Source organism: Panthera pardus, unplaced genomic scaffold, assembly GCF_024362965.1.
Source record: "Panthera pardus isolate Hobbes unplaced genomic scaffold, ASM2436296v1 HiC_scaffold_10, whole genome shotgun sequence".
In the NCBI taxonomy this organism is placed as follows: Eukaryota; Metazoa; Chordata; class Mammalia; order Carnivora; family Felidae; genus Panthera; species Panthera pardus.
This window is the reverse complement of record NW_026526655.1, coordinates 85,550,409-85,562,372: the sequence shown is the minus strand read 5'-3', so window position 1 is coordinate 85,562,372 and position 11,964 is coordinate 85,550,409. Positions and strand designations below refer to the sequence as shown.

The 11,964-nt window shown below is 40.1% G+C and overlaps 1 protein-coding gene across 1 annotated transcript; it reads left to right on the top strand.

Moving 5' to 3' along the window:
- Nucleotides 1-3,669: 3,669 nt before the first annotated feature.
- On the top strand, nucleotides 3,670-4,317 carry LOC128776980 (uncharacterized; the record flags this gene model as incomplete). Its single annotated transcript, XM_053901912.1, has 1 exon — nucleotides 3,670-4,317. A coding segment is annotated over one exon (648 nt), but the record flags the coding sequence as incomplete, so codon positions are not given.
- Nucleotides 4,318-11,964: the final 7,647 nt, after the last annotated feature.

The following is an 11,964-nucleotide window of genomic DNA, read 5'->3' as shown; positions in this document are numbered from 1 at the left end:
TTGCCTGTCAACACCCAGGAATCCAGGAATGCTTGTGGGAGAGAAGGTTTACAGTCCTTCCTGATTTGGGGTATAAAGAGGGACACAGTTCTGGAAAGCTCTCTTCATTAGTTTAAATACTTTTCCTCTGTGAGTGGTTCTTATCCCCTGAAAACCAATGTTACTCTGCCTATAACATTTTCCTTACCCGAGACCACACACTTAGGATAGGAGTTTCTGCTTAACAATTTCTGGCCTATATTGTTGACTCATTTTTAAAAAGATATTTGGGAGCCAATGTCCTAAATCAAGATAAAAATTGCCTCGATGCACGCATGCGTGATATTGTCCAAAAGGCTTGTTTTTTTCAGGCAAATGCTGAGGCTTGTGAGGTGAGATATTATTTTGTTGTTAAAAGCTAGCATTTTATTTATTTATTTATTTTTGGTAGCAAACGAACAATTTCTTTTTTTTTTTTTTTTTTTTTTTTTTTTTTTTTTCAACGTTTTTTATTTATTTTTGGGACAGAGAGAGACAGAGCATGAACGGGGGAGGGGCAGAGAGAGAGGGAGACACAGAATCGGAAACAGGCTCCAGGCTCCGAGCCGATCCATCGGCCCAGAGCCTGACGCGGGGCTCGAACTCACGGACCGCGAGATGGTGACCTGGCTGAAGTCGGAGGCTTAACCGACTGCGCCACCCAGGCGCCCCGCAAACGAACAATTTCTTAAAGATTAACTCTGTTCTAGGAACGGTGCTAAGCATAAATATTAAAATGTAATGCTGATCCCAGGGAGGGAAGAAACATGTCTGTCCAGGTGCATTGGCAGAAGTAGACTCAGCTTTATATTTTAGTGAAGCTTCCCTTTCTTTATAAAGTTGTGTTAAAACCTAATGTCTGTAAAAGTTTCAAACTGAAAAAAACAAAACAAAACACATAGCTAATGGTTCCCGATGTCTTTTTCCAACGTGTCTTGATGATGGGCACATACTGGGGGGGAATTGAATGTGGTCCAGTCTGGTCCTTCATCTCCCACTCTCAGAAGCCTGATTTCAATTACTCAAGAGTGAATCCATTTTTCAGTATGACTGATATGGAATCAGAATGTCATCTGATTAGTTTAGAGTGAAAAATGTAACTCACAGACCAGCCTTATAAGCACGCTCCCTCACTTTGGGCAACTCTACCTGGGCATCTATTTATTGACAGAAGTGTGCTTGGTGAGCCTAGAATGAGAAAAAGATGAATCCAATGGTAAGTGAATTTAATTTACGTTGACATATCTACCTCACAATAGGAATGGGAATTTCCAAGCTTTTGGCTAAAGCCTTTCATAGACAGAGCCGGAGAGCATTGTCAATACGAGCCTCTGTAACTTTTCTAATGGTTTGATGGCGACCGACTCACTTTTGAATGTGCACTTTTTCCCCCTTTTGTTTGTCTGTTTCATTTTTTATCTCTTAAAATGGTCCATTCAACTACAATCAGTTCCTGCAGAACTTGCAGTCATTTCTTCCCGTCGGTGGCTATATATGTCTTATCTGGTAGATCGTATATAATACCAGATTAAATTTCTCAGAATTAAATCTGGATTTCAAATACTAATAACACTATTCTTAAGAATATTGTGCAGGGGTGCCTGGGTGGCTCAGTTGGTTGGGCGACCGACTTTGGCTCAGGTCATGATCTCGCGGTTCTTGAGTTTGAGCCCCACGTGGGGCTCTGGGCTGACAGCTGGGAGCCTGGAGCCTGGAGCCTGCTTCGATTCTGTGTCACCCCCTCTCTCTCCGCCCCCTCCCCTGCTCACACTCTGCATCTCTCTGTCTCTCAATAATAAATAAATGTTTAAAAAATTATGAAAAAAAGAATATTGTGCAGATCAGCATTAAATAATCATTTGTAGGCTAGCTGGTTAATATTAGATTTCAGCCAATCGTAGAAGGACAAAAAGCAATGTTGGCAATAACAACCGAGAAATTAGAAAAAGAGGAAGATGGGGCTAAAAATAAGGATTGTTGTTGTTCAAGTGTACCTTCTTAGGTTCTATTTGCAGGAGTAATTGATGCTCATTTGCTTGCTTCTTGCTTAGCCTGCACAAATTTGCTGGTTTGCTACAAATTTGTAAAGCTGAGCTGCTCTTTTTTCAGATAAAGTACTTTATATCAGAGCTCTTGATTTCAATTTTGGGTGGGAAGTTTTAAATTGTCTATTAATTTTTATTTATTTATTTGTGATTTTTGTGTTTCAGCTGGCTAGCCCACATTAAACGCGAACGTTATTTGGCCGACACTCTACTTTGTTGTTCCGCTACCTGTACAGAAGCCCTGTTGGAGCTTCCTTCCTATGCACTTGTCTTCTCATGGGTTGTGTTTTTCACATCAGGGGAGGGGAACAAAAAGCTGCAAGATTACCTTTCCGTATGAGCCATTCTGAGGACCTTCTATTTCTTTTCTACAATTTCACAGAATTCAAAGTCTGAGATCACTATGCATGTAGGGCACGGGAAAATTGGGGGCGATTCATGTGTGTGAGATCATTATTGGGAAAGAATGGAAACAGATCGATTAAGAAAGAAGTATTTATTTACAGAACCAATGAAGCTATTTTTATTCCTTATTGGAGATCAAAGGACTGTTAAGAAAAAACTGAAATAAACGAAAAATTAGACCATTTACAATTAACTTAAAATCTACAGTTTAAATCTGGAGTATGCTCAGTTGCAGGACATTTTCAATGTTTTATATTGAATCAGATGATTGTTGTTCAGGTTTTCAAAATAAAAGACTTGCCTTAGAGTTAACAATCTGAATGTCATGGTGAAGGCAGAAAAACAAGATCATAGGGTAGAACTACCTATCTGTCCTACAGATACACGTTTCAGTTTTAGTAGTATATATTTATCATTTATTAGGAAATTTATCTTAGGCATGGCAGATCAGAGGCTTATACTATTACAGACTATGGAACATGAGCAAGGCAATTTTTATTCCCATTGCTCTGAATGTCATAATAAAAGATCTTGTAAGATAGGGGAAACTTCCATGTTTTGGCTAAATATATAAAATAACAATTATATGCAAATACACAAATCATACACACTTTGTTCTCTTCCATTTAATTTCCATGCATTATGGAAAAACCTTAGTTTATAAGACTAACCAGCCATAGATTCTTATTCTGAATCTTAGGGGTTAGGTGCTGGGTTAAAGGTTGCTGCCCGAAGTTTTGTTTAAACAAAGTACCACTGCTGCTACTGCCACTACTGCTACTACCACCACTACTACTACTACCACCCCTGCTACTACTACCACCACCACTACTACTACCACTACTACTACCACTACTGCTACTACCACCACCACTACTACTACCACTACTTCTACTACCACCACCACTACTACTACCACCACTACTGCTACTACCGCCACCACTACTACTACCACACTGCTACTACCACCACCACTACTACCACCACCACCACTACTGCTACTACCATTACTACTACTACCGCCACCACTACTATTACCACTACTGCTACTACCACCCCTGCTACTACCACCCCTGCTACTACTACCACTACTACTACCACTACCACCACCACTACTGCTACTACCATTACTACTACTACTGCCACCACTACTACTACCACTACTGCTACTACCACCACTACCACTACTACCACTACCACTACTACTACCACCACCACTACTGCTACTACCACCACTACTACTACTACTACTATTACCACCACCACTACTACCACTACTACTAACACCACCACTACTGCTACTACCACTACTACTACTACTACCACCACTACTGCTACTACCCCTCCCACTACTACCACCACTACCACTACTAACACTACCACCACTACTACTACCACCACTACTACTACTACTACCACTACTGCTACTACCACCCCTGCTACTACTACCACTACAACCACCACTACTACCACCACCACTGCTACTACCACTACTACTACCACTACAACCACCACCGCTACTGCTACCATTACTGTGACTACTACCACCACTACTACTCCTCCTCCCACCGCTACTACTACTATCATTACTACGATGACGTCTACCACTACCACTACCACCACTGCTACTACTACCACTACTATTAATACGACCACCACTACCACTACTGACACTATTACAACTACTACTACCACCACTACGACTACTATTAAAGAGAACTCTGGCATTGCACTGATGGTGATCTTTGAGGGAAGTGACTCTTCTGATGTTGCTTGTGCTCCTGCAAGTTCTGGTGGAGGTGGGAGCCCTGCACTGGGTGGAGAAAAACTCCTTTCTAATTTGTCATGAGCGTGCCGGGCACCCTTTACGATGGGCTGGATAGAAAGGTCTGCTCGGGTATCGAGGAGATCGTAAGCAGGGTTTTCCTAGAAACCAGATAGGAGACTAAATAAACACCCTCTGAACAGTGATTCTCAAATACTGGCTGGTGGACTCAGGCTGATGTGTGATGACATTTTAACTGTATTGCAGGGAAAGAAGATATTCAAGGAAAATTGTTTTTCGTCAAGTGCATTCTTTTTGTGGGATTATCCTTTATTGAGATAGTCTGTACTTTCTACTTTTTTGGTGTTTGTGTGGTATCGTGATATAGTGATAATGGATGTAGTTTTAATAGTCTTTCTTGGCAACATTTTGAAAAGTAATGGTAACTCCGTGAACTTTCTAACATTTTGAGGGATTTCTACTGGTTCAAAAAAAATCCCAAAGTCCAGGGAGCCCAGGATTAGGAGAATGTTAGTCTGCTATATAACAATCTCTTACTTTATTATTCTTCTTGCTTAGCTTTTACTGTGACATTATGAGCATTAGAATTGGTGACTCTGTCCTGATTTTATCTGAGATTAGAAACCAGATACAGGGGTGGTTTTAAAGCTGATTAACATTACCCAAAGCTTAAGAATTTTTTTGAAAAATTTGGCCAATATAGTTATGGCCTAAATATTGTTAACAGAGGGCCACTGTCAGATTCTGGAAGTGTCTCATAAACAAATATTACATTTTATACTGGCACAGTTTGTTTGTTTGTACATTATTTATGCTTAACTCTGACAAGTGATAGAAACAAAGTGGATTCTGCACCTTTAGAAAACATGTTGCCCAGTTAACAAGAATGTTTTTGGTAGTTTACATGCCAGAGCTAATCTGGGTTTCCATACCTTGCGAGCATACCTCTCAAGACTAAGCCCCCTTCCTTAATTTCGGCTGCTGCTGTGCACAGCACAAGCCCAGCATCGAGATGGCTTCTTAAATTGTGTGAATGCGCTGGGAAACCATGACCTGTACCACTTACTAAAATGGATCCCAAAGTAGATGTGTTTATAAAATTACTGAATATTTGGATGAAAGAAACTTTGAGTCTCTGTAAATCAGCAGTACCCAAACTAACTTGTGTTGCATATTACCAACCTATCTAAATTCTGTACAATAGACTCCAGACATGGCATAGATGAGAAAATAGAAGACGTGGGAGGGAGGGAGTAAGCTTGAATAAAAATTTTGCATCATTATTCTGACCCAAACTCCATCTGCTTACCAAGACCTTGCTATTTTTCTAGGAGGGTCATTTTATTATTAAGCATTAAAAAAACTTCCATGCTTCAGTTATCTTAAACAACAATAGGTTCTATTTAAAAATTTGATATCAATCTTTATTTTTAAAGGAGTTTAAAGGTATTATATTATTCCAATAAATTCTTGATGTCAAAAGCAAAACAGAGTTATTTAGAATAATTTTCTTTTACTAAGGATGATAGGAATGCAATAATCATATGTCTACCTATATACTTATTACATACAACTATGGCTGCACGTTAGTACCAACTGAGGAGTTTTATTTTTTATTTTCTTAACGTTTATTTATTTTGAGAGAGACAGAGACAGCGCAAGTGCAGGAGGGGCAGAGAGAGAAGGAGACAGTGAATCCCAAGCAGGCTCCCCCTGCACTGTCAGCACAGAGCCTGATGCGGGGCTTGAACTCAGGCAACCTGGAGATCATGACCTAAGCCAAAACCAAGAGCCTACCACTCAACTGACTGACCCACCCAGGTGCCCCTCAACCGGGCGATTTTCAACCATATTGGTGCCTGGGCCCACCTGGTTTGGGGCTGGACCTGACAGTTAAAAAAAAAAAAAAGTTTTAGAAATATTTATATTTGAGAGAAAGAGAGAGAGAGAGAGAGAATCAGAATCTGAAACAGGCTCTGTGGTGTCAGCGCAAAGCCTGATGTGTGGCTCAAACTCGTGAGCTGTGAGATCGTGACCTGAGCTGAAATCAAGAGTTGGGTGCTTAATGGACCAAGCCACCCAGGTGCCCTTGGACCCAACAATTTTTAAGGTTACCCAGCTGACTCTCATAGCTCTGGAGAAGCATATATTCTATCCTAAGGCAGATGCTTCTGAGAAGCGGTGACTACCCAAATGAAGGGTTTTCTTCCATATTATCTGTCCTCATACAGTTTAGTTCCCAAGATTCAATTTCAAGCCGGTTTGTTCTTAAGGAGTAGGTTTCCAGGGGGAAAAAATGGAAAGAAGGTATTTTTGAAGGGAACCTGGGTACTTAGTTTTTTTTCTTTTTCCTCCCACAGTCTTATAAAATACCGTCTGCATATATCATCTTTTTATTTATGTCCTTCTTCCTCTTCCAGAGCTGATTCCCAGCTCCTACCACCGTGAGCTCTCATCCAGCAATGAGCTTATATCTGCCATTCTGAGTATGCTTTACCTTCCTTGCATATGTTTAATTCTTGAAAACCTGTTGGAATTCAATGAAAGACCAGGAAACATAGGAATGATGCCAGGAGACAGTGTGGCGAGTGGAGGAGGATCTTTCCCCAAGGGACTGGAGGTATTTTAGGATCAGACTATGTATATACATATGCACGCATTTATGCAATAATACATAGATGTGCTCTAGATAGGCATTTATATGTTTAGTATCTGCTGTTGTGTTACAAGGGTGGGGGGGGAGGGGAAAGGACAGTGAGACAGTATGTCCCTCTTTTTCTGTGGTTCTGTGTGTTGCTCAAGATCTGGCTGGGGCATGTTGAGTTATTTTGTATCCTTAGCCTTGCCCAGTGGCTTGCATATTGGAGCTCAGTAAAGGTCCATGAAATGAACGCGTGTTATAAAGAGGGAAGGAGGAAAGGAAGAAAGAGAGGAATCAAGATGCACTTAAGATGGCGTTCTACATGACATGACAGAGAATATGCAGTTTTGATGTTTTCAGTTGTGCGTACGTAGGTCCGGGAAGGGAGAAAGGAGACTATTTAGCAGAGACTGGCCCATGGAGTTGCATGCATAAACACTGTCTCTAGAAGGCCGTGACCTAGGATCCTTCATATCTTCAGAGGAGCCTCGTGCTCTCACACGGGAGCTGCACAAGGGGTGGGTAATGGGTGGAGAATAGAAATATAGATCCAAAATAGCTTCGCTGGTTATGGAAATAGCTTTCCAGTGTCCGCCATTCCCCCCTGACTGGAGAATTACACTTCTGTATTTCTAGATGTCTTCTAAGATTGCTTAGAAAACAGGGTGGGATCTGCTGGCTTGTAGAAAAAGAAAAAGCCTCAAGAACAGTGAGATTTCAGGGGACCCTTAGATTCTGGCTTCTAAGAATTAGCAAGCAATCTGGGCCTGCATTGTGGGGAAGAAAAGGGAAATGAAAAGAACCATGTTTCAATTAACTTTTCCCGTAGTTCTTTGTCTTTTCTTGTTTTACTTTTTCTTTTCTTCCTCATTCTCTCGCTGTTCCCCGTGTGTTATAACACCTTAACTGGATAGATTATATTTCTTAATAGTGAGAAACTGAGGCTGGTCGCAGAATTTTAAAGTTAGCTATAATTTTGTACATTCTTATGTTTTATTGTCATAATTTTATATATTTTATATTATTTTGTTTCATAATTTGGCTTCTATTTTTCTTTGAAGAATAGTTTGGTATATGTGAGTGGGAGTGTGGGTGAGGGCATATACATACATGTTTCTTATCCTAGAGTGCTGCAAATATTGCTTCCGGAAAAGAGACTGTGTTTTCCTTCCACAAGGTCATTAACAGTTTGTATTCATGTTAAGAACTGTTTCTTCTCCACAATTAAATATTCAAAGTCACCTATGCTGGTTATCTTATGACAGCCTTTCCAGGCCATTGTCTCCCTGAGAGGCTTATTATAAGCACTGCTCTCTGCTTTCTGGCTGGTCTCTGTCACAGTCTCGTGACGATCGTGGGGCAGAGGATGGGAGGAGAGTGGGGTCTATGTGTTAGTTCTCCCAGCCCCCTCCCTGGTGAGCGGTGGTGAGTTGCCTGTGGCCCTCTATCCAAGCAGTGGCCTCTGTGCCAGTGAGTGGTCCTTTGCAGTCACCTCTCTCTGGGCTCTGATGACCATTCCTTCCTCTTGCCTCTCAAGGCCTCACGGTGTAACCAGCTCTCTGCTGTCACTGGCCCCGGTGCACTCCATTTCTGAGCAGTTTCCCTACCATATTTTTGTAGAGTGTCCTCTATTAAACTCTTTTCAGCCTCCACGCTTGAGCGTGTCAACTGTTTGGACTGTGACCCTGCCTGAGACATCACCTCAGGACACTTATCCCAGGCCCACACCAAGAGGTCAAGGTGCCCTTTTTCGTTCTTGGTATGTTTGGGGAGAAATCTGTTTCTTGCCATTGGTCTTTCACTCTTCCTTTTTCTCCAGGGAGGATTTTATATTTTTAGTTCCTCTTAAACTTGTCCCAACTGAGAGTATTTAAGTATCAACAGATTTCCAAGGACACGGAGAATATGAGCATATCAGGGAACGTATGCACTCTCAGACCTACCCTGGTGTGGGCTCCATGGTACATCCTCCGTGGAGGATGGATTGAGATCTCAGGGTCCTGGCTTTATCTTGAAAGTAGACATAGGTAAGTTGTTTCTGCTCTGCTGTGTATTCTCTGAGATTAGGGAGGTATCTGGAATTCAAGAGAAAAAAAGAAATTTTGTTTTATCAAGTCATTGAAAGTAGTTTCTTATCATTTATTTAAAAATGAACTCAAAATAATCATTTCGCTAATTTTTTTTCCTTTCAAATTTGTATATGCCTTTCATTTGCTTTCCATCCTTTACTTTGAATAAATTCCACGCCTGCATATCATCCTGGTAAAAAGTTGCTCCGTTTTTTCTTTCTGTGAGCTGGGGTTAGATGGACTTTATCAATCTTTAAAAAAACAAAACTAAACTAAACTCCTTTAATAAAATCAATCAACTACAAATTTTAAGATATTCTTTAATGGACTTAAAATACTTTATTCATACATTATATCATTGTTTTATTTGAAAACTTAAAATTATCTGCAGAGAAAGCATAGGAATAAATGCTACCTTTTAATCTATTGTGATACATATGTAACATGTTGATGGATTAAAAAAAAATAGGGACTATTTTATAAACCTGCAATCATCAAATAAGTGACATGTTTGAGTCAATCATTTTAAGAGGTTACCGGTCCACTGATGAAACCATTTGAAGAAAATGTGCTGTTTGATGTTACAGAAGCCAAAAGCTGAATAAATGTGTCATCTGTTTTTCATTTTAATTCACTATTTCAGAAGTATTTACTGTGTATTAAAAAATCTTTTTACCCTTTCAAATCATTTGGACAACCTGGAAAAATTCAGAACAGTTTAACATATATCTATAAAAGCACATTCTCAGCTAAGTTATCTTGCTCGTATGTGATATTAATAACATATATATGAACTTTTTAATTCATATAAGAAAACCATCATCTTATTATGTAGATGTGGATTTTTAAACATAATCTACAAAGCAATATAAAAGATAAAGAATTTTAAGTTCAGAACAAAAATTAATTCGAGGGTTTTTTAAGCTGTGCATTGTAAATCAAACTGAAAAGTATTTCTAGGTTGGAACGAAAATGTCTGGAAGTGTGTTTCCTTTAAAAAATAAAAATGTTTTGAAAGGACAAGCTCTGTTTTAAGAAACCGGATTATTTCGTACTGCTGTCCATGAGAAAATGTTGCTAAATTTAGAGATTCTCCTAATTCAATTCACCCCCCCAACCCTTATCCTTCCCTTGCAATTAACACCCAATTACTTTTTCCTTTCCTTGTTTTTTTTTTTTTGTTTTTTTTTTTAAACCTCTTGTCCATAATCCCTTTTTAAGAAAGATCCCTCTCTTCTCTCTCCTCTGCTCTCTGCCTTCTCACCCCAGGCCACTCCCTTGAACCTGGGTCCATCCTGCCCTACATCTTGACAATGCTAATTTCCTCTTCTCAGTTTGGCTACTAAATCTTGCACTCTCCCATTATCAGGCTACTTGCGATGCCTCTAGGTATCCAGAATACACAGCCGGAAACACTCTGAATGCCACCTTCCCTTAATTCACTGATTTCTAGCCAGAAGCTGGGAGGGAGCAAAGTATCAATGCTTTCCTTTACAGCTATTGTCTTCCACTGGTTTTCACTAAAGGGACAGGAGAATTGAATGTAAAATGTAATAATCCTCAGGTTTTCTTGACTTAGTCTCTGGGAGGGAGTGTTTTTACCCAAGCATGTTCAGGCAGCAGGGACGGAAAGTGATGAGGAAAGGCGACAGGGTGTTGGAAGTCCCTACGCGGGCTCCTGTAATTTCTGGAAGAGAAATAGTTCCGCAACCAGGAGACGTGATTACATAAGCTTAATTAACAGTTCCAAGTATTGGGGAGAATTTATGGTAGGATGCATGTTTCTCATTCTTTAATGAGTAAATGACCTATTTGAGTGCAGGAGCGCATGTCAGAAGCACATGGTGATGAAGAGGATTGGTGGTGGTAGATGTGATCAAAGTTTCTCAAAACCGACTCCAAGTATTTGATGAAGACGATTAACATGGAGACAATTTACCAAACAAATACAGCATAAAGAGCCAAGAGACCTTCTAAGGGACCTCAAGGCTCCAGCTTGCCCACATAAAGAATATCATTAAACAGAAAGAAAACAAAGACGAGAATAAACATCGAGAGTGCCGAGTCCGTAGAGTAACTGAACTGCCAGTGGATGATTTTTTCTGCTCTATTTTTAATGTCTACACCAGAGGATGTTTTCAGGTTTTAAAAGCAAACAAAGCACATGCGTTTGACCTGGGTTCTAACTGTGCAACTCTCTTAAGTGTTCTAAAAGATGTCTGGACCAGAATTGGTTAATTAGCGCTTTGTGTTGCACTGTGTTACATATGACCTAACCAGAGATAAAAAGGTTTAAAGGTCTCTTGTAACCCTGCAATGCCATTTGTAACACAAAAATAACCCCCTTTCATTACTAGCATGCCACTGTAGCACGCAGGTTATTTTTTCCCTTCACTGCAATAAGGGCAGCTTTCGCATCAGAAGAATTCTTGGCAAATTAATGCGCTACCTCTTGGGCTAATTAAATTAGAAAGGATCAAAAATACAGAGCGGCTTTTGTGGTGGACACAATGTCGTGCTTCATGCATCTTGCTCAGACAGGAATTTCTGCCATTTAGCCCCCTTTTGCCTCTAGCAGTGTTCTGGACTCTCGAACACAGTCAAGTTCCTAATTTGCCTCAATGAGAGAGAATTATTAACTGATAATAAGAAAAGGAGCATTCACAGCTCCAGGCTGGGCTGTGTGGAAAAGGGTGATCTACCCAGCACCTGAAGCGCATGCAATTTTTATTAATTCCTGCCTAAAACAATGCATTCAGGAGTAAAATTGCTGTGCAGATGACAAAAACAATTACGCCTTTGATTCATTCATTCTAAAAATGTGAACTACTTTAGCTCAAATATAACCAGATTAAACAACTAAAGCGGCTGCTCACCTCTCTCGAAATCCAGTTTGGATTGTAGCAAGTGTGTTTTATGTTGAGAATTTGCCATTGCCACTTAAACTGATTGTCCCTATTGAAATCGCTGAGTGCACAAGTGATTTTGACTATAATTAAT